The 22,396-nt window shown below is 39.7% G+C and overlaps 2 protein-coding genes across 4 annotated transcripts in view; both read left to right on the top strand.

The window, feature by feature from the left end:
* Window positions 1-1,822: 1,822 nt before the first annotated feature.
* Window positions 1,823-15,537, top strand: LOC112995255 (butyrophilin subfamily 3 member A2-like). Of its 3 annotated transcripts, none has more exons than XM_064499589.1 (13): window positions 1,823-1,932; window positions 4,215-4,355; window positions 5,514-5,870; window positions 6,529-6,789; window positions 7,730-7,828; window positions 8,227-8,253; window positions 9,068-9,094; window positions 11,405-11,431; window positions 11,846-11,872; window positions 13,073-13,099; window positions 13,693-13,713; window positions 13,937-13,963; window positions 14,453-15,537. In XM_064499589.1, exons 2-13 carry the CDS (start codon window positions 4,283-4,285, stop codon window positions 14,992-14,994), a joined length of 1,515 nt encoding a protein of 504 aa, XP_064355659.1. In that variant the 5' UTR covers window positions 1,823-1,932; window positions 4,215-4,282; the 3' UTR covers window positions 14,995-15,537. The 3 variants fall into 3 exon arrangements, with proteins under 3 accessions (XP_064355659.1, XP_064355658.1, XP_025975906.2); XM_064499588.1 differs by having other exon boundaries at window positions 6,529-6,813; window positions 9,071-9,094; XM_026120121.2 differs by having other exon boundaries at window positions 6,529-6,813.
* Window positions 15,538-20,170: 4,633 nt separating this feature from the next.
* LOC135324092 (butyrophilin subfamily 1 member A1-like) overlaps window positions 20,171-22,396 on the top strand; it is a 48,628-nt gene continuing 46,402 nt past the window's right edge. The window contains exon 1 of the mRNA XM_064499546.1: window positions 20,171-20,397. Within this exon, the coding sequence (XP_064355616.1) occupies window positions 20,273-20,397 (125 nt within the window). The 5' untranslated portion in view covers window positions 20,171-20,272. The remainder of the gene's footprint in view (window positions 20,398-22,396) is intronic.

Raw genomic sequence — 22,396 nt, 5'->3', positions numbered from 1 at the left:
ATTGATTAAAGAATTTTTTTAAAAAAAATTTATTGGTAACACATACTTGTCTTCTATTGCATTCTTTATTGACATTAAAAAGGATTATAAAATGAGTATAAAAAATTGCAAACAAAAGGAGACATGTCACCAAAACAAACTAATGCTTGGACTTAACTGGAAAAAATATTGACCCCAGGTCTTCTTTTCTGCTTAAGTAAACGTGTGCCTTCCTGAGAAGATTTCACTCTCACTTATCAGAAGTTATTTAATACAGATAACAAAGTACTATTTTAGTGTTATCTAATCTGAACCTAATCTGTGAGTGCTTCTGAAAATACGAGCTGTCTGGTTTTGTAAGAGAAACACAACTGGAGACTAAAAGCATACCTATCAAATTCAACATTAGCTAAGCATTCCCTGCAGTTAAGAAAACTAGGTGGTTAGACAAAATTTTCTTTTATGCAACAGTTATTCTTTGGAAGAAAAAATGTTTTTTCATGCTTTTTAACAATACAGCCAGTAAAAGCAATACCTCTTCCTAAGTTCCCATCTTGCTATTGCATACAGGGGGTATGCATTCAACTTCTAAATGTATTTTTGGAATATTTTAGAAGGTAGTGTGTGAGGGAACAAACAAAAAAGCAAATAGAAATAATTAGAAAACTGCAGTTTTTGGTATGAAGTTTGATAACTGGCGTCCACCTGTGTGTGTTGCGAAACTGGTTTGTCAAGAAGGTCCTCAATGTCGTGTCCTTCTGCCTGTGGAGAGAGGTGACTGCATTTTCAGAGATGATCCTCATGTCAAACAAACACTTCTTTTCCTGAGATCATGGAAGACAGTGGAGTTTAGATTGCAGTTCATCTCCGGATAAGATAAATCTCCACATCTGATCATACGAATCACACTTTCACACCCATTCATGAATAGACTGGATTCTCTAGGTGAAATTAAGCTGACATAATTGCAGCCATTTGAAGATGAGGTTTCACATCTAGGTTGATTAGACTCCCTCTACAGTCGGAAGAGGGACAGGCAGCTCTACAACATGATTGATCCTACCTACCAGCCTTAAAGAAGCAGAGTTTTACATCAAGGCGCAGCCCCATGCCTGTGTCACTGTCGTATGCAGACTCCTCCTCAGCTTTAGTATCAAAATGTGAGCCTTGGTTAGGAATTCATTACTCTTTTCTCTACAACAGGTTTGCATTTTGTAAATTAAGATATTTTCCCACTCACGGTTGTTAACTTTCCCTTTCTCTCTAACACAAATAAAGCTGGTGTAATTGAATCCTAAGGTCTTGTGCTCTAACATTTGTGTCTGGTTATCATGTCCTACCTTGTCTCTGACTTGTATCATGAAGCAAAAGGTAAGGAATTTCTGTGGATCATTGACACACATGTGCGTGCCAGATGTATGGCTACCTATTCATACCTGTCTGTACCTAAACTACTTCTAAGCTGACAAGATCCTACTGTTTAATGGGTTCATGCAACTCTCTCTCTGTCCCCCCACCCCCACCCCCCAGTTTCTATAGCTCTTGGTCATGCAATTTTCTCAATTTTATTGCTGTAGTTTTCAGCCATATTGTAAAATAGGTTGCACTGCACAGGTACACAAGGGGATGAAAGATAAGTCTCTGCTGCACTTTGGATCTCAGTGTTTAGAGAAAGCAAGCTTTTGGCCCTTTCTTACACAGGCTGTTGATATGTGCGGGTATTGGCTGGAACATTGCACCTGCCCAAGAGCAATGAGCTGCTAATGGTGAAAGTTCAGGTTTTATTATTTGTTAGCTTTAGTGTGCAAATTACTACATTCTATCCCTGTATAGATAAGGAAAATGAAAGTACGCATGTTCAGGTAATACCAGCTAACTGCAAAGGGACAAAGATTCCTCACTGCCATCATCCATGATGAACTTAAAATGGATACTTCAGATCTTGCTATTCAGGTAAGGACTTAAATTCTATCTATCTGAAACAGAATTGTGCCCAATGAGGGTTTTGAGGTGCTCTGCATAAATATTGAGCTAGTAGTTTGCTATTTGCAGCCCCTAGGGAATGATTTCATGTCGGAATTAAAAGGAATTCTTCCTTGCCTGGATCTATGGGATATGTTCCTGTCATTTGTAGGTGCCATTTTAATGATATGTTAAAGATCATTTAAGCTTCATTTTATTTATAACCTGAATAAAAAGAATAAAATAATCTGCTTCACTAAGAGTGAATAATATAAATCTGATCTTTGATTACAGTTTTTCATCAGATGCTATGTGTCAGCAACCTTCATTAAAGAGGAGATTAGTCACGGAAATGCTACTCGTTATTTTCTAAGTTGCTCGAAAGAGATAGTTTGCTGAAACTGTTATAATGGATGGGGTTGTGTTCTCCATGTAATATGCTGATTCCGACACTTACTTGCACTTACAAAAGAAACTTATTTTGCTCTTTTCATGTTAGAGATACAGACTCACCATAACGAGTCTATTACGTTTGCCTGGTGGGTGTATATCAATATGTTTTCTAATATATACCATGTTTTATATAATCTTAGTTAATGAAGCAAAAGTCAGATATAAATTAATTGCATCATATTATTCTGTCAATTCTAATCAGTGAAACAGATGTAGATTTATACATTCGTGAATGTGTATAAAGTTGAGCTTTGCTTAATTTTCCAGTTTGTGAATGACACAAATCAGTGAGGCATTTTTTTTCTTTCCTCTTTTTTAATCATTTTTTTGCCCAGTGTATAAGCACCTTCAGCTTTATTTGACAGGAGTATAAATCATAAACAAATCATAAGCAAGGCAACCAAGGCTCCATAGCTTTCATCTAGATCCTGGAAAAACTAACTTTGCATTCCCAGGAGTAGTCAATAGTTCAACGAAAATAGGAATGAACAGGTATGCAGATTGCAACAGTGAGTGCGGTATTCCTCAGTCACACGAGTGATCCCTGGCTTCCATTTCATCTCTTTACTACTTCATGCTTCTCCTTTGTTAGGAGAGCGTGTGGGTTAATCTCCATAAGGAAGTGAGTACTGAATGCATTCATTGAGACAGGAAGGTTTCTGAGCTCTAAGGAAAGCAGTCCATGCCCATGCTGAGCTAGGCGAGACTGAGCAAAAAGTAATATAAAATGGTCTGAATTTTTTTTAAAGTTCCTATGAAAAGCTCTGGGTGAAAGAAAATACTAACATTTTGTATTAAAACCAAACAAAAAAAAAGCTATTGAGATGTTGGGTGAGATTCCACTCACCAAGATCTACATGCCTTAATGTTGCACCTCAGTGTATCTCTCTGGCTTTTTTATAATTGCCGGAAAAGTCCCTTCATTTCATGCGTTTCTCTGCAATGATCCTAATGTGGTTCATTAACTCATATAGGGGAGATGAATACCACTCACTGCTGTTTCCACTGAGCATATGGGTCTGAAATAACCCCTTGAAAGCAGATGTGGAGTACTGAAGTCAGGAATATCCCAAGTTAAATCTCTGGTTTCAAAGGACGTGAGACCTTGCATCTGCTAATTTTATAAATGTGTAACCATTTATTAAAAATAGAAATGAAGTGGATATGTCTTTTTTGTTTTCTGGCACTTTTAAAGATCCTTTCTATAAATGCTAATTCCTTCCTCCGTGAGGGAACTAAAAAAAACAGTAGAAGTTTTTACCAAGTAAGAAAAAATACATATACAATTTCAGTGCAGAATAGAACCTTTCTAGGGGGACTTGGAGATGAAGATGCCTATCAAAGATCTCAGTCTGCCTCATGATCTCATCTTCCTAAGCTTAGGTATTTTAAATGTCCTGTTGGATTTTGACATAGCCTCACATTATGTCGAGAAATTTTGGCATCCAAGCTGGAAGGTTCCCATACACAGAGTGTCTTATGGACACTTGGAGACCTGTGAAATGCCCTGAAAAGCACACAAAACTCACAGCTAGCTAAATATAATGTCCTTCTAGGGTTCTCAAAAATACCTCTCCCTCTCTCTCTCTCTCTCTCTCTCTCTCTCATGGATAAACATGGATCTTAGAGTTCCAGTTCAATTGCTTGACTTCCATTAAAAACACCTTGTTTAGTCATTTTCTTGATTTCACTCAAAGGTAGGTACCTAAATACTTCTGAATGTCACTGTATCGCTTTATATACTACGATATATAGAGAAACAGTTCCTGATTCATTCTTCTCTCTCTCTCTTTTTTTTTTTTTTTCCTGTACTTGAAAAGGTTACAGGAATCTGATAAGATTTGCCCTGGAAGTTTTGCAAATTGATGTCTTCCAAACCAGCCCAGTGATGGGTTCCACATTTCAGTGGGTGATGAATCCTCACATCCTTATTTTCCTACAGATGATTCATTTGGTCACAGGTAAATCTAGGTTCTATTCTAACCATATTTTCATTTAAAAGGACATATAATTTCTGTGGCCTGTGGACCGGTCTAGGAATAAAAAAACAGTAGATCTGGGGGGGATTTGGCAATATATATTTTATCTTGCAGTGCAATATCTGTAGCAATACCTAATTTTCCATAGGTACATATATATACATACTATATATGTATATATACACACATACACTTATATAATATTTGTAGTAATGTTCTTGTTTTGAAAACACTCTATCATCATCAGCAGACACCCGCCATTCTCTCCACTTGTTGTCTCAAGCCAGAATCAAGCAGTAGTGTTATGAGAAGTATTAATACACCTCATTCATGCAGATTACAGTGTTCATCTGGTTGATGAAATAATTTAATCATCTGCACAGAGAAAGCACTAGGCCTAGGCAATACTAAAGACTCACTTAAACCTTCAATACAGGATGATAAATACAGCCACAGACCTCTCATGACTGCTTTTCAGTGAGCTTCCTTTCTCTGTTTCGGAGTCTCCTTTCAGCTCAGCTGGCCCTATTACGTTATCATGCTGAGAAAGCTCAGGTTCCTCTCTGTACCTCCCATTTTAGATTAGTAAAATGGAGGGGATAGTAAGTTTTGCAAAGGGCCATTAATATTCTTGCTGTTTAAACTCAATGTGAAAGTTGTCTTTTTCATGACTGAACTTTTTTTTTTTTTTTTAAATAAGTGGACTATATTTGAAAAGAAATCTACTTACTATGGTGTGATTCATCACCAAATGTAGCTATTCCAATGAAAATATTATGGACATCTGAAGTTAAATAGGCTGAATCCTGCCTTTGTGGGTTCCAGCTTTACCAAAGGGCCTAGTTTATATGCCAGTCAGGGCTTACAGAGATATGATTGGATTATTGTCACAGGATGTCTTCGTCTTCAGTTCTCTGACCTCCTCAGTCTCTCATCAGTGAATTTGCCTTCACAGTGGGAGGATGATGTAACTTGCTCTAACATAACTTCCTGGTCCAGAGCATTTTCTGAGGTATTGATATTACCAGAGCAGAACAGCTTCCTTTTTTTACGGTCACAGATCTGACATTCCAGTTGCCTGTTGGATGTGCTCATGAGAACATCTGTTACAGATAGATTTACAACTATATTTCCTTGCAGGCCAGTTTAAAATCATTCCTCCTGACAATCCTGTTGTGGGAGTCATTGGAAAAGGAGTCATCCTGCCCTGTCAGCTGAAAGCTAAGACAATCTCTGAGAGACTTTCTGTCCAGTGGATATTTACTACAAACTCTGAAAAAATTGATGTGAGCATTTATGATGGAAAAAATACCCAAAATCCAGTTACTGAAGACAAGAGATACCAGGGCAGGACAAATTTCTTCCATACTGAATTTAGTAAGGGAAATGTGTCTCTTTACCTGAAGAATGTCATGGTCTCTGACAAAGGGAAATACACCTGCAGCGTCTTTTTTGAGAACTGGTATGATGAAATGGTTGTTGAACTGAATGTGGCAGGTGAGTGGAATGGCAGAAATTTTCTATTTCTTTCTCAATCCAGCTGCATAAGGCCAGTAAAGACTATGGGGTACTACTGTATTAGGTTCATCTCACCTACCCTTAGTCATGTGAAAGACCAGCATCACAAGCTGATCTACCTGCATCGCCAGGGGACACTGGAATGTCACTGTCTTTCTACTACCTCTTACGGAGAACAGTGTTGTCCAGCTTTGTTTTACCAGCAGTTTTCCAGTCAGGGCAATGTTACTTTTTATTTATTGTTCAAGTTGTTCATGGAAATATTAAGGATCAGCCCAAAAATCTGTCTGAATCAGGACTGTAGTAGTAACTTCCCTCAAATCTAGAAGCCTCTTTTTATCAAAGGCCATTATTTGTTCCCTCACTAGACCATACCATCAGTAACCATCTGCCAGAATCTGTAGTACCATGGCAAAGAGAAGCTGATGCAATACATATATTGCACATAAATGTCTCAGTTTTAATGTAGCACAGGCAGAACTTTTTAATCAGTGTTAAAGTTCCATTTTTTTTTTTTGAATTTACAGGCTGTGTTTAGACATAAATCTGGAGAACACCTTTCCATCATGTATTGTTTGCTCAGAGAATATCTATTGTTTTCTGGGTTTTTTTGAGTATGTTTGTTTGTTTTCTATAGCTGTAGGTGAGAAGTCTTCTGTTTTCCTGGATGGTCATGTGGGTCAGGGCATTGGCCTCTCCTGCAAGTCCCAAGGATGGTTTCCAGAGCCCATAGTAGTATGGCTGGACAGCAAAGGAGAGATATGGAAGGAGAAAGCAACCACCCGAAACGTGGAGACATCTTCAGGCATTTTCAATGTCATAAGTTCCGTGAACCTAGAATCCAGATCTGACACAGAAGTATCCTGCAGAGTAGTCAATGACCTACTCAACACAACACGTGAGTCTCGAGTCTTGATTTCAGGTGAGTGACTTCCAGGCTCAACTGCTGTCAGGACTAGTTGGTAGGCTGCTGTCCATTGTCTCTCCATTGACCCTGCAGTAATCATGGACACCCAGCCCAAGCATAAACAACCAATGAAGTCCACCTTTATGCTGTAGATTACTTGCTATATTCAAGATGCATCTTAGCCATAAAGATTAATGCAGACCTCTCATCTGCTATCACCTGAAAGCACTATTCCAATATGGAGAGGGAAGGATTTAGAAGTGCTGATGGGGATAGCAAAGCCCCAACATTGCTTCCAAGATACCCAGAATAGTGACTTAAGAGATAGCAAGAGCATACAGATAGGAAATGCTGAACGTCTGCTTCCTTCCCCACTTCTCTCCCCAGTACCACCATGACTATGCTGAGCTTCAGGATGTGCTTCCCTGCAGTTTGGACTCCTTGTCCAGAAAGTAGACAACTTCGTTCTAAAAGTGAAGGAGGGGTAGTTATCTTTTTCTTCTGAAGCACAACTGAATGTGGTTCTGCCTTGCCACAAACTTTATCTCAGTAGTTCACTAGTTAAAATACTGGTTCCAGAGATGGGCTGTTCAGCATCTGTCCCTATAGGGAGACAGTTTCTCCACCATGACTCTATCCATAGAGACTGAGTCTTAATGAATGTGGGTATATGAAATATAAGAGCACAATCTGATTGTTGGCAGCTAGGCATCTAGTAATATTTCTGATGCCCTGGGGTATCTGACCAATCAGCACAGGGATGGTTTGGGATTGAGGGGAGACCTGCAGCCTTCAGGACTGACAGCTGGAGGCCATGAAGGTTACCCTACAGCAACTAAAATGGCACTAGGCAATGAGGTTTTGGCCACTGGAGCCTGTCTTAACTGTCTCACAACCAGTAAGTGGAAGTATCATTGTCTTTGTTTTACAGATGCCTTCTTTCCTTCCACTTCACCTTGGATGACTGCCTTCCTTGTAATTTTGTTTCTAAATGCAGCTGTTATTGCTGCTGTAGCTTATAAACTGAAGAGTAAGTATTTCCATTTACAACAGCTGATATGGAAGTTTTCATCTGTAATGCAAAATGCAGTTAATGAAAACTTAAATAAACCTGTTAACATCAGATTCAGAAAGAAGCATATAGGAATAAGAGGGAAGGAGGAGAAAAAGAACAGATGTACAGTTAAAAATGGAATGTGGGTGGAAGTTGCATGTGTGTGAATGCACATAGCATCCTCAATTGGGAGCTCACATCTATGAAAAGCCATTTTCTATGATCACAGATATTCAAAAGCACAGGAAATGATTTTAGTTTTTAGAATAGTGGATTTTTCAAAAAATTCTCATTTTGAAATTATACTTCAATATTCTAAATAGGCCCCTTTTCTTAAAATAAATAAATAAATGCTTCTTTGCTTATTTTTTCAGGTAATTCTAAAAGAACACTGCATGCAAGTGAGTAATGAGGGGGCTAAATATAAACACAGATGAAAAAATTTTAGAAGAAAAGTTTATGCTCCTTGTTGCTGACTCAGAAGCAGTTTCTTGATTTATAGGAGTGATAATAATGAAAGCATGATCAATATTCAGGTATTTCAATTTTGTTATGCACCGAGGTGAAGTGGGGATATTAGGACACAGATCAGTACTGAGTACTGCCGTCTCTACTTGAGCAACAAAATTTGTTTCCTTCAATCAATCATGGGCAGATACAGTTGCCAGCATAAATAATAACTGGAGTAGTGTCCTGCTATATGGACTCCAATACAGTCATCTCTTTCTGTTGCTCCAGAGCCAAGAGCAAACTGTGAGTTCACGCAACTGTTCCTTGAGACAAAAACAAATAATTTAAAAAAATTGATTATAGTGCTATGTCAACATCAGTTCACAAATCCAATACAAAACTTTTTTATCTGCCTTGAAGACAGGAGGTGTTGCCTGTCTGCATATGAAAATTCTCCTTGTCTCTAGCATTTGTCCAGATTAGAGGTTATAGCAGGGCTTATTCAACATACACAGTGCCAGTGTTGCTGTTCCAGTAGGGCATTTTTCTTCAGGCACTTCTAATGTCTTCTGGTACTGAAATATTACTCCACTAAAACAAATTACCTTCTTTACAGAAATCATAGGTTCAGTTTTCTACTGGCAGTTTCTACTGGCAGATACTTTGATTAGTTTCACTTATTATTATTATTACTGTTATATCGCATTGTTAGTGGAAGTTTAAGGGAATAAATAATATTACAATATGATTCTTTTTTATTTTCAGAAGAAATGAAGAAGACCATGGAAGAAGGTAAATACTCTTTGAAAACTGTGAGGATACCTTGAAAACATAAATTCAAAGATATTATTTTTGGCACTTTGATTTCTTTGACATGAATTTCAAGAGTATCAGTCCTTTAAGCATTATGTCACAATTTGCCACATTGTTCTTAATAATTGAAAGATAGTAACCCCTTCATAGGTAGCCCAAAGGAGAGTTATTCACTTAGGATAATCCTCTGATAATTTCAAGATAAGAAATATAGCAAAAACAGACAGCAAAGGACTATGGAATAATGAAGTTTAGGGAAAGATCTTCTAGTTTTCTCTCATATGAAGGCTCCTGTTTTTCTCATGGTCCTGTGAGTTCTGCTCTGTCCTGCTCTGAGTTCATCTTTCTTGAGCAAAGGTAAGCAGACAGAGTGATTGCACTAATAAATTGAGATATAATTTCACCGATAATTTCTTTGCACTGAAAATGCCATTGACCTATCCCAGGTTCATGTTCATTTTTTTCATAGCTGGATCACTGTCATTCATATATTCCATTCTTTTGCTTCTTCTGTTTTAACTTGCTAATAATTCCCCGGGTTATGAGAGAAACAAACTTTTTAAACAATGAATCTTGTACTGTTTAGTGCTAAATTGCACACCAAGGCTTTGATTCTAATCCTCTAGTCCATACAGTCTAGTCTGAATAAAGAAGTAACAATTTCTGCTGTGATTTCTGCAATTTCTTTTCATCAGCAGCAGATGTACTTCTTGCCTAAGCCAAATAATGATAATTGTAAACCAGATAGGTCTCATATGTGCTCTAGTTCAGAGGAATTCAGTTTTCTCATTTTGACCTCATCTTTCTCTTTCAGTCTTGCCAGTGAGATTCTGTTTTCTTAAGTGTGTAAAATAACAGAGCTCTGTCTCTAAGATACCTAAAAGAAATCAGATGAATGTCATCTCATCTCATCTCATCTCTATAGCCAGGTATTAATTCTCCTCAGAATTTGGGTGCTAACTAACGTTTTCCATTTGACATCACAATTCTCCATTCGACTCAACCTTCTATGCCTTACCAAAGTCCCAATAGATTATTAGGTCAATCATAGCTGGTCCTACAGTAACATATTTTTGAAGAAAAAGAAAGCAAAGAGACTCAGGAAAAAAACACTGCAATTTGTATTTTAAAATTCCCCTCTTGTTAAGTTTACCCTAAATATATGAAATTCTTCACTCATCAAGTCTTTGGCCACCCTGTACCATCCTCAGCTTGATAAATTTACCAGCCATCCTCACTAATGGATTAACATGTCCTAGTCCTTGCATCATTCTGGAATGAAAATCAAATATACCTCATTATGTTGCTGAATCTTTACTTTTACCTTGGATATAGCAATGTGCCTGGATACCTCATTTTCACTCTCTATGCTGCCTTCAGAATCATGTTCAGCATCATGTTATGTAATGAACACATAGAAAAAATACTTCTTTAGTGTTGTGACCATATGTAGATTGGCTTTAATCTTTACCCCATTCTCACTCAACAGCACAACAACTTGTTTTTCTGCTATATTCTTCTATATGATAGAAACATCTCTTTGTTAAATACCCTTTTCAAAGAATAAATCATCTTGATTTTCAGTAGTCTTCACTTTAATGCTACAGCTCCTGGTTTTCAAGATAATGATTTCTGTAGAAATTAATTTTTATTTGTTTTAATCCATTTTTTCCTGGCCCCATGTTTATCTGTACTTCATCAGCTTCTTTACATCACCAAAACCTACCAAAGGAAAAACATAGAAGTTAACTTAAAAAGGAAGTCTTAATCTTCTGTCAAAATGACGAAATATAAATGCCTCTTCACATCCTCAATACCTGTTCTGGTAATAAACTGAATATAAAAACTAATTTTAAGCAGTGTTTATCTTCAGATAATAGAAGCAAATGTTCAGTTTAAAAGTTACTTGTGTGTTTTGCTTTGTAACTTTTGCAGAAGTTTTACCCTATACTAGATGGTTATGCAATTTTATTGAGCCATAGAAAGACAGGCAAAAAATGCCAAATAATTCAGCCTAGTCAAATATTTGCTATCCAGAGAACCTGTTTATTAAGAAAAATTGAGTTTACTAGAATAAATTATTCGAAGTAAGAGATTATTTCCTCCAAGGAAAGACTACATTTTCAAGTGAAAAATAAATATCCAAAAAAGAAAATTTGGAATTTTGAGTGTATTATCTACATATTATTTAGATAATAGCATAGAAATTGTCCCATCAACTAGAAAATAAATTGTAAATGCAAGTATCATGAAACTGTTACAGTGATAGCTATGTGTTGTTTCTTCCAGAAAAAGAATGTGTGAAGGAAGAATTAGGTAAGAATACAGTTGTTCATGCTCGTTTTAGTACTTCTTCTTTGCATGTTATTTACATCCCTGAAAACTGTCATATTTCTGGTCTGATCAACTTCATACATGGTAGTAAATCTTCACAATCATATACGAGAGCAAATGAGCTGTAGAACATTTCTATATGAAATACTTCTGGATGTGTCTATTCCTTTCAACAAAAGTCTGTATTATCAGTTTGACTGTAAATTAAAAGATTAAGAATATGCATATCATCTGTTTTCCATGCACTTAGTTCAGATTTAATAGCTGAGGACAGTGGAATAATTTAAAAGCTCCTTTTATCATTTTTAACTTCTAAATTAAACTAACTGTTCACTCTTCACCACAGTAATATTTGTTCTTTTCTTCTTCTTTTGTTGTTGTTTTTGATCTATTTAGAGATACAGAAGAGAACAAATCAAGCAGGTAAATATAATTCTACAACTGAAACAATTTTAATGAAAACTTACAGGCAGACTTATGTGACAGTGAAAATAAGCTACTTCTTTTAAAACTATGGCAGCTTATTTTTATATGAATGGTTGTTATTTCTATCTAATTTTCAGTCACTGCTCAGAAGTGTTATCTAGTGTGGTTCTGCTGTTGAGAGGCTGGTGATACTTTTTTACCCATAAAGAAATACATGATCTTTGCGCCTCGATTACTGACTGTACTGTTATTCATACTGAGATTTCTTGAAGTTCTAACTTATAGCTCCTGTTCTGGCTAGTAACTAGCTAAGTGTTCAGCTTTAACCAGCATCACAGAGCCCAAAATATGCAGATCAGTCTCTGTATCCTGAGAAGTATTAGCTATAAAATACTACTACAGAATAAGTGCTAAAGAAAATGCAATCTTATGCTTCTTATGCTTATGCTCTTCCTCCTACGTCACTTACTATCCCTCAGCTTGCCCTCTGAGATATCCACCTTGATATCCACCTAGAGACAACACATGCAGTCAAGACCCTCGTGGGCATCCCCTCCTTTTGGTTGAGCAGGCCTGTCAGAAGACTCTAGGCATCCCAGATGCCATTAGATGACCTGTGCCTATGAATCCCACAATAAGGAAGATATTATCAATGCTTTCAATACCGATGGTCAATATTGCTAATTGCACCTAGAGAACAGTCACACTCATAAATAGACACCTGCATTGGGTCACCTGAACCTGCACACCAACTCTTTTGACTATATTCGTTCAGACGGCAATTCAGTTGTTTGTGTATGGATATCCAGATTCTATAGAGGGGCTGTAAGGATTCCTGCCAAGGGTCCACCTCACACTCCAGCAGGACACAAATATCCTATTTGTCCTGAGTGGCATCTACCAGTTCTTTAAAGATGTCTTAAATAATATCAGACAGCACTGGAGACATATTGGGAGTGGGGGGCAGAGTTCAGTAACTCTAGAACTCTAGAACTCTAGATGTGTTAATTTATACCTGAATCTTATTAATATCATATGCTTTAAAGAATTAAAGCTGACTTGTTTTCACACTGTAAATTTAGAGTTAAAACCTTTCCACTATCTGCACAGTATTCTTCCTATGGTGTAGCTGTTTATTTCAGTTCTTGCCTCTTAATCATTATCTTCATTTAACTCATTTAAGCTATTCTTTTACAGCAATGGATGAGAACAGACAACGTCTTGGTAAGAAAATACGTCTTGGATAAATCTTGTCTTCTTAAGAACCTTAGAAACAGCAAAGCTAGTTAGTATAGAGTCTGTCTATGTCTTTCTTGAGTGTGAAGCTCAGTGTAAATTTCTCATCACAATGAGATTCTGTTTCTTCCTTCAAGAAATATGGCATATAGCTGCCTCTCGGGACAATGAAATCTTCCTTGGTTGGAAGTTTTTCATGCCTAACTCTACAACAAAGCTACAGACATCTATATTGTGTCATGAATCATTACATTATAAATCAGGTCTACCAGAACCATTGTGATGACAACCAAGAAGGAAGTCATCTCCTCTTGGTCACAGTGGGTCCCAACCCACTGACTTGATGTCCCCTAGAAGACTCACAAAATGTAAGCAAAGGCAGGCCAAGGCTGAAGGCCCAGTTTGTGTCCTTCACCTTGGAATGCAGTCTCAAAAATTTTATGTGACTTGAACAAAAAGTCCACACACTGAGTTTTGGAGCTGTCTAATCTTCTTTGGTTTGGAGTTTTCCTATTTTGGAAAAGGGGAACACAAAAGAGAGAAAAAATAGTGATAATAATGTAAACATCTTTCCCTTGCAGATCGATACGAGGTTGATTTGGGTAAGTGGTTTTAAAAAAATTTTATTGCCAGATGCACTGATGCATTAAGTAGAGTAAAGCCAGTACTGATACAGAATCACAGTGATGACAATAATTGTACATGAGTAGACTGAATAGTTTAGTCTGAGAAGTATTTCACTACCCCTGGATTCATAAACATTAATGTCCATTAGATTAATGTTCATAGATTAATAAAGTATTGATATCTTTTTCCTTTTTCTAGATTTCTGGGAGTCTCAGAGCCATGCAGGTAAGCTGACAGGAAGAAGGGTGGGGAAATGGTGTGGCCAGCTGTCCGAGTTACCCTCAAATGACAGTGCCATGTTTCTAGAGATGTACCAACTCAGATGGAGTCAAAAGCATGTATCCTCACCTGTCTTGCTCTAAAGGAAATGAGGCCAGGATGTGTGTGTTGGGAAGCGTGAGAAGTATGGGGGGGGGGGGGCAATTCTGGAGAAGATGGATAGCCATGTGGAAAGGGAAAGAGAGAGACTTATTCTAGAGCGTATGGGGAAAGAGCCACCTGGACTTGTGCCCTGAGAGAGGAGATGGCTGTGACGGCTGGAAGGTGCCTCTTTGCCCATCAGCAATTGGATGCACTGCTTTGGGGAGTGTTTAAAGTCTCTGCTGAATCAAGGCAGCACCGCTCAGTTCCTGGAACGTTTCACCCCCTCGCACCTTGTGGACAGAGGTCCCCAAGTCACCTTGCTAATTGGATTGTCCTCCTTTCCCCTTCCAGTACCCATTACCATGAATCCAGACAGCCAAGCCTTAGAGCTCCAAGTGCCTGGAGCGCTGGACCCCAAGAGCAACACCACCTCTGAATCTGCTGATCTGAGCGCTCCCTCCACAGTCCGCATCCTCGTGGGGCAGGGAGGGTTTGCAGCCGGGAAACACTACTGGGAGGTGGAGGTGCCGCAGCAGCAGGACTGGGTGCTGGGGGTAGTGGAGGAGAAAGGGAAACATGCCGCGGGAGGTATACTTCCCATGGAGGACTACTGGGCTCTGCACAGATCCCAGGGAGAACTTGTCTCTAGCAAAGCAGATGTTAGGATTGAGAAGCTGCTGGATTATTCGGTGATTGGTGTGCTTCTGGACTTGGAGGAAAGGCAAGTCAAATTTTATGAAGCAGTGCAGATGGTCCTCCTGGTAACAATCCCTATAAGCCTTGGAGAGGAAGTTGCAAAAAGGTTTTACCCCTTTGTACCCAAGAGGGAAAGTACACTCAAACCTTTTGTTCTCCGCCCAGTCAGAATTCCTGTCCCATTAAAAGCTCTATGAATAGGACTGTGAGATGAAACGGATTAGAGAAAGACAGTTCAGTGAGAAGAAGAGGGGGAAATTTAAGATCTCAGACATCAGTAGTGTAAAATTAATCCAGAGGAAACACGCGGTGGAAACAAAAAGAAAACGAGAAGAAAACAAGAAAGGAAAAAAAATCGGATAATGTAAATAATTATGGAATCGAAGTCACAAAACCCTAAATAGATGTCTGAGTTCCCATTACCGGTCAAGAAAGTCTTGCCCTTACAGAAGTGGTTTTAGTTAACTGAAGAAAGACTCGCAATCTAGGCGGTGTTGTATAGCCTGCCTTGCCTTCTGCTCTACTCCAGAAGGGTTTGCATCATCTTTAAGTCCTGTGTCATAACTGCTAGCCCAATGTCTTAGGTAGCCTAATGCATGTCAAACAGCACCTGTCTTTAGGCTACCTAAGTTTTATGCAGTGTTTCACCTTTATGTTCAATTGAATTCCCTCTTGAAAGTTAGCAGAATTCTACTTTCTCCCTATCAAGAAAAAAAATAAATTTGTTTTGAAGTAAAAGAGACTGTCTTCGAAAACTTTTCTTTTCATCTTTTTTTCTTTTTTAAAAAACAAATGATACACAGTTTATTAGCATAATTATTGTAGTAAAAAGAGTTAATGGCAGGTCGTGATTGACAAGAATATGCTAACATTTAAAATGTTACAGGAAAAGGCTCAGAAACTAAAGGCAGTGGGAACCCTTCTTTGTAGATATTTTTAAGTAATAATTTCAAGATCAAACAGGAAAGGTTATGAATAAAAAATTCTTTATAAATAAAAGCTTTTCATTCCACTAAAAAATTACTTCTCTTCTTCCTATCTGTCCAAGCCAATTGAATTCAGATTCTGCCCTTTCTCACACTGAAGCATTATAATCATGAAGAGACTAACTTTACAGTTTCCTGCATCACTAATCACTGCACAGCATGCTTTTCTGCTCCTTGTACTGTACTCCACCCCAAACTTTTTATACTGGCAAGGCTGGTATTTATGTAAAGTGTATTTATAACATTAATCAACTTTTATCAGCAATGTGATCTTTCTCAAATTGATGTTCCAATGTTCAGTGATACATTTTGTGATCCAGCACATGGAAAAGCAAAAGTTTCCACAGATGCAGATGTTTAATGGGCACTCCTTATAGAGCCTGCAGGATGACTCTGGTGTGCCAGACTGTAGTCCTGCCTCGACCCCTCCAAAATCAGGGATGTATAACAGATTAGGCTGAGCAAGTGGTTCTTTTGCATTAGGTAGCAAATACCTCGTGACTCTAAGTCCTCCTGATTTTTTTGAAGTCAATGGATTTGGGTTGAGGTACACTAACTAATGTTCTCACTTATTTTAAAATAGTTTATTGTATTAAAATCATTAAAGGAAATCTGCAGAGTACATGCTCAGTATTTTCACCGGAAGACTGATACGATATAGATGAGCCTAAAGGCTTTCTAAAGTGAGACTGCAGATGGAGAGAGCAGGCAGATTTGTGGCATTTTAAGCTGCATAACTTTTCCTCTAAGCAGGTTCAGGGTTAAATGCTCTTCCTTTGAATATGGGACTGGTATTTGTTTCATTTAATGGTGAAGCTGACAGTGCAAGTTCATCATATAATGCAAGGACCATTTCTGAAAGCATGTATTGGGGCTAGCATGCACTGCATTATTCCCATTCAGTACTTTAACATATTTCTTTGACTGGGGGGCAGGTGGCTTGGACTGAATATAGATCTTTCCTTTTATAGCTAGCTTTTTTCAGCCCATGAATGAAGATGAAATCCTTTCAATTTTTATGGTATAAATAAGGTACACTTGCCACCTCCATTCCTCATGCACAGAATAAAAGCTGGTGATTTTTTAGAACTTGTCCGGCCTGAATTCCCATGAATGGAAAAGTCTGTCAAAATTTTTCCCCACCAGGAATTTCACAAGTAGGCATCCTTCTCAACTCTGTCTGTAGCCTCTAATAAGATTTAGAAGAGTCTCTAACAAGATTTAGAAGAGTCTGTTGGAGCCTTTTCTACATCACGAATGTGACAACTTTACTCATTCTCTAGTAAGACTTTAATTGCTGTCAAGGTATTTTGCATGAGCACAAAGTGAAAATGTGAATTTCAATTTGCAACACACAAAATATTCCTCCATACATTTTCCTTCATGTTATGACTAGGGAAAGCTATTCCTTTAAAAGCCTTGCACATCCTCTGAATCTTTTTCATTTCTCTTTTTCAAAATTGTTGTCTCTCTTTCCCCTACTCTTTCACACCTGCGCTTATCTGGCTCCTTCTCTCTTCCTTGTCCAGTGACAGCAAGGGATCTTCCATCTTTTTCTGCATCTCTGCAGATAAGATGGTCCTTAAAATTAGAATTCCTGACCCGTGACATGGTTTGGGCAGAAAGCAAATCTGAACTGAAAGGAACTGTTTTGCAAAACAGGTTTCTGAGGCTATGGATAGCACTTGTCTGCAAATGGTGCACAGCGGTGTCACTGATCAGAAAAGATCAGAGCTCAGCATTATTTCAAATGACAATAAGTAAGAGTGTGGAAAGAGTTTGTTTTGAGAGAAGAAAACACCCAGAGAGACAGGTACAAAAACCCCAGGGGCTATGCTTGGAGGAAAATAAAATATGTGGGAGAAGTTGAACTCACACACTGCATTCTTCTAACTGCCAGTGTGCACTTCCAAGCATCATAAATTATATATGTAAATTATCATCTCATCTTCCTACAGTCTTCTCCTCTTCTAACTAAACCTGATAAAAATGTGCAAGGTTCAGTACCTGTCTCTGACTGTTGTAACCCCTGGCCCACCACAGGGGAGAGGAAGCGAGGAGAACCAGACAAATCCATGCACACATTGCCATCCCTAGTTATATCACAAGATTTGAGGAAAGATTTCCTGCAGTTACTGATAATTATTTCTCCTCTAGGTTGTTATCTGAGTGACACTCCTGAAATAGAGAGTGAGAGGACATGGATGCTTGCCTGTATGGGAATACACAAGAGAATGAATCTGAGTTCACTTTTAAAATACAGGCATTAAATTGCTTTCAACCCATGTTCTTATTCAGAATACAAGAGCCAAAAAACAAGGGAAATCAAACTGAGGGTTGCTCATGCAGAAGAGTAATAGATAGTGGAATATGATTTCTCTGATGTAATACTTTTCATCTTTGTAGAGCATACAGAAATTCGGCTTTCCCAAAATCAAACAGGAGGGTCACAGCTCCCTGAGAGAGCTCTGAATAACTATGTCGGACCAAATAGAGATGAGTTTATACCCAAATCCCAGAAACTGCAGGAGTTTAAAAGTGAGTTAGAAACAACAGCTGAAAACGTGAAACTGGGTAAAATGTCTGACACGTCTTCCCACCAGTGCGGATCTGGAAAAATAACCCCATGTTTCAGGCATTCCAGCAGAACTCCATGTTTCAGAATGCCAACAAAGATGGAAAAAAGATACATTTTATGAAAGAAAGAGAGGAACAGAGCTGCTGGGAAACAGTCACTGTACATAGCATTAAGGTCCAGACTGAGATGCCTGAACAGAATGTGCAATTCAATTCAGAAACCTCCATTTACAGTCCCTGGACTTTAGACTCCAATGACTGAGCTGGTTTGAAGCTGTTTGAGAGAGAGCTGTCTGAGACCACTTTGCTTGGGAGCTCTGTTCAAGCTTAAGCTCTCACCCTTGGGCCCTTTCTGGACTTCTCTGCAGCCATGCCCATGCCTGGTCATGTACCTCACTGATCTGCACCCAGACCCTGACGTGCAGCTTGACATTGGACCTGCTTTATCCCAGAAGTTCTGTTTGGTGATCACTGTTGCCTGACCCTGGTTACCACCACCAGACATGCTATACACACTTTATTCAGGTACAGTGAGGTTGCAATCTTTATTGGTGAGCATACATCCCCGTGCCTGCTTGGTCATCACCTTCAGCTACTGGTTTCTTTTCCTTTCACCTTCCCTTAAGGAACAGCCTACACTTGTTGCTCCCTGACAGGGGTGCCCTAAAGGCTCAGTCCCATAAAGTGACTTTAGGTTCCAGCTAGGTAAGCATAAAATTTGCTGAGATGGAGTACTGAGGGCATTTGGTTTTTAAGATTATTAAATAGTATTTGAGAGATATTGCCATGAAGGAGAGAGCTATATTCTATTGTGCAAAAAGGTCTGACTACAGTAACATGCAGAATCTGAAAGGGAGAAACTAGTGCTTTGAGGAGTGGCAGGGGCAAGTCCACACCATAAGAGTAGCAGTATTTTGAACCAAGTCTTTCTCCCCAGCCACAGTTCACTCTAGACTGTGAGTGATGTGCCATGGCATAAGGGAGAAGCAGTTGACCATTCTCACAGTTGTCCATCTGAAAGAAGGAACGCTGCTAAAGCCTTGTAGCTACCTCTTCATTAGGAGTTAGGTATTTCATATACACCTATGACTTTACCTTGCTGAAGTGTTCTTTCTTTAATGAACATGGTGAATCAAGGCATACTTGAGAGATGGCAAAAATCAGCTCACAGAGAACCAGGAAGTTTGGTATAACTTTCTCAGATTTCACAAGTTCTCTTTAAGTGGTTGTTTTACTAGTGGTCCCTTGACATCTGAACCTGCCCTCCCCTGCTGCTGGTTGAGTCCCAGCTGAGGGTGCCTCCTGCTTCCCCAAAGGTTGGGCACTGTGGCTCTGTAGCATGTTGAGCTACTATTCAGCTGGCTACAACTACCTTTATCTGTTTTCTAAATGAACTGTGCCTTAATGGCAGCTGTGATGGAGAGGAGAAGGGAAATCTTATCTCCCTGTAATACCAGCCTGGCAAGCAGGACCTGTGAGGTATACGACTCCTATTTCCTTCCCAGAAAGAACACATGATTTCTGAACATTAGCTGTCTGTGGGGAGAGATTGTCTCTATCATTAGAAATAGATAACCCTATATGGCTGTCCAACAAACAATTCCAGTCAGCATAACATGGCTTTGGTGTGGAACAAAATTGTCCTTCCCTGCACTGCCTGTCCTCCCTCCCCTGCTTGTCCTTTCATCTTTGTCCCTCCCTGCCCGCAGCAACAACAAAGAAACTGATGGGGTGAAAAATTAACCATTATGACCAGGGGAGCAAAGATCTTTCTTACACCTATCTCCCTCCTTCCTTACTCCTTCCTCCTTCCTCTTTGCACCCCTCCATGACTCCTTGGGCTCCCTGAGAGGAGGGAACAGCAGCTTTGGGGAGCACTGCCCATGACACTCCTTCCCCTTCCTTCCTGGTTATGAATCAACGAATACAGCAAAGGCTGCAGCTGATCCCTACTTGCCCTCTGCTCTTTTCCTGTAGCAGCAAAGTGAAACGGAGCACCCTCAGCAAGATGCAGGTGGAGAGACAGTATCTACCAAGGTATGAGAGCTTCTCCTTACTACTCTTCTGCAGTTGCTTAATCCTTTTAGCTCTGTGATGCTGTGAAGGTTTCCTGCAGTTTTGTTTTGCATACCTGCACAAAGTTGCTTCTGAACCATGCGATCCCTGTGGCTGTGCACTAGTAATGGAAGTGCGCAGGTTGAGAAAGCAACCAAACAAAGTTTGCTTACTTTAAGCCATCTACTAGAATAGTAGAGAAATGGTGGGCCCATGTAATCCACTTGCTCTTGAGAGAATCCACACAAAATACAAGGTTTCAGCTTGGGAAAAGAGTTTATAAGGAAAAGGAAAAGAAGAGAAATAAATCAAACAGCTCCAGAATCTGCCAGCCAGCCATGTTTGCTATGGTTAGCACTGAAAGCATTCACAGTTCCTTCCACTGGGCTCTGAGATAGACTTTCCTACGATAAGTTAGTGGTAAATACTCCTTTGGGAAAAGCTTGAAGACTCTCCTCAAGGGTGTTCTTGGTTCCATTAGGCTGCTCTGCAAAGACCGGTAGAAATTCTGAACCCCCCTGGTTTCTGGTTTCAGCAGAAGGCAGAAATCCTGGCCCCTTCCACAGAGCTGCTAAACGGGACCCCGAGACAGAAGGCTGAAACCATTCTGAGGCTTTTGGCCAGGCACTTCTCTTTCAGCTTTCCTTTCTGCCAGCTGCAATGTGCCAGCACTCAGTGACCAGCAAGGCAGGAAGCTCAGTCAGGGCACCTGCTTCTTCCACCTCCAGTATGTGGGAAAGGCGGGTGTTGTGCTCAGCACTGCAAATCTCCCTCACAGCCCTTAGATGGTGCATGTGGCCACAGCAGACAGTCCCTTCCTGCCAGCTTTCATCAGGACATGTCCTGCCCCTTCACTGCACCAGTCCAACCCCCAGCACGATGCAGCTAGCACTAGGAACCTTCTGTAATCATGCAGCTGTGCCACGAGGTGGTTTAGGAGCTGATGTGACTGAGATGGAAGTGATCTTGGTTGGGTTAGCTGTTGGCTGGATGCAGCTGCCTGAAATGGCTGCCCACAAAGTCCTCTGGACACCTGTGATGGGGTAAAGGAGAGGGATGGAGTCAGGAGACCTACCTGCCCAGTCTGCTGTGCTGCTCTGCACCTGCGCTCCAGGTCCCTCTCCTGGTTGCACCTGTGAAGACTTGGAAGGGCAGGGGCCAGCACCAAGCCATTACCCCTTGTAATTGCTGCTGTGTTGCTTGTGAGAAAGCCACGGAAAGCCAGAATGTCTGCTCTGGTCCAATTATTCCACTCAGTCTTGTCAAAGGTGGGCTTACTCTGGTGCAGTGGAGGACACCGACTGCAAATCGCTAATGCATGGACATTTCCTCACACGGATGTTTGTTTAAGGGGTGTGTACTATTCAAAACTGGCCATGGTCGCACGTATCAACTGTGAGAGTCTTCTCTTCAGGACCACTGGAGACCTGCTGTGGTTGATCAACCACATGGTCTGGCAAGCAGTTTCTGTACCTCGGCATTGGCTGGTCAGTGCCATGATCTGCCAGATAATCCCAAAGTTTGACGGATTAATTCCAGAGCAAAGAAGTGTAGCGTGATGGCCTTTCCAGGCTGGAGACAAAGCAAGTCCTTGAAGAGGAGGAATCAGTGACAGAAGGGTGGGCATGTGTTAACAGCTGTCTTCCAATGCTCTGATTTCCTCATCTTCCTGTGTCTTCATTGAATGGTTGATACTTTTATTAGGAACAAAGGAATGTACAAGCAGACAGAAACCTCAAAGCAAAATAAGGCCCTAACCGTGGCCATTCTAACAAAAAATTGGAAGTGCATGTGAACATGAAAGGAGGAAGTTGTTTACCATTATTCACATCTCATCCTTTGGCAGTAGCAAAGGACGAGCTCTTGGTCATTGGACCACTCTTTATTAGTGCTGAGATTTATATTCGCTGTGCTACTAAGAATAACAATAGGAATGGTGAATAACGGGAATAATATTATTCTGAGCATTCAAGAATACTAA

Source organism: Dromaius novaehollandiae, chromosome 31 (assembly GCF_036370855.1).
Source record: "Dromaius novaehollandiae isolate bDroNov1 chromosome 31, bDroNov1.hap1, whole genome shotgun sequence".
Lineage (NCBI taxonomy): Eukaryota > Metazoa > Chordata > Aves > Casuariiformes > Dromaiidae > Dromaius > Dromaius novaehollandiae.
The sequence above is the reverse complement of the archived record's forward strand: the minus strand, read 5'-3'. Positions and strand labels throughout refer to the sequence as shown.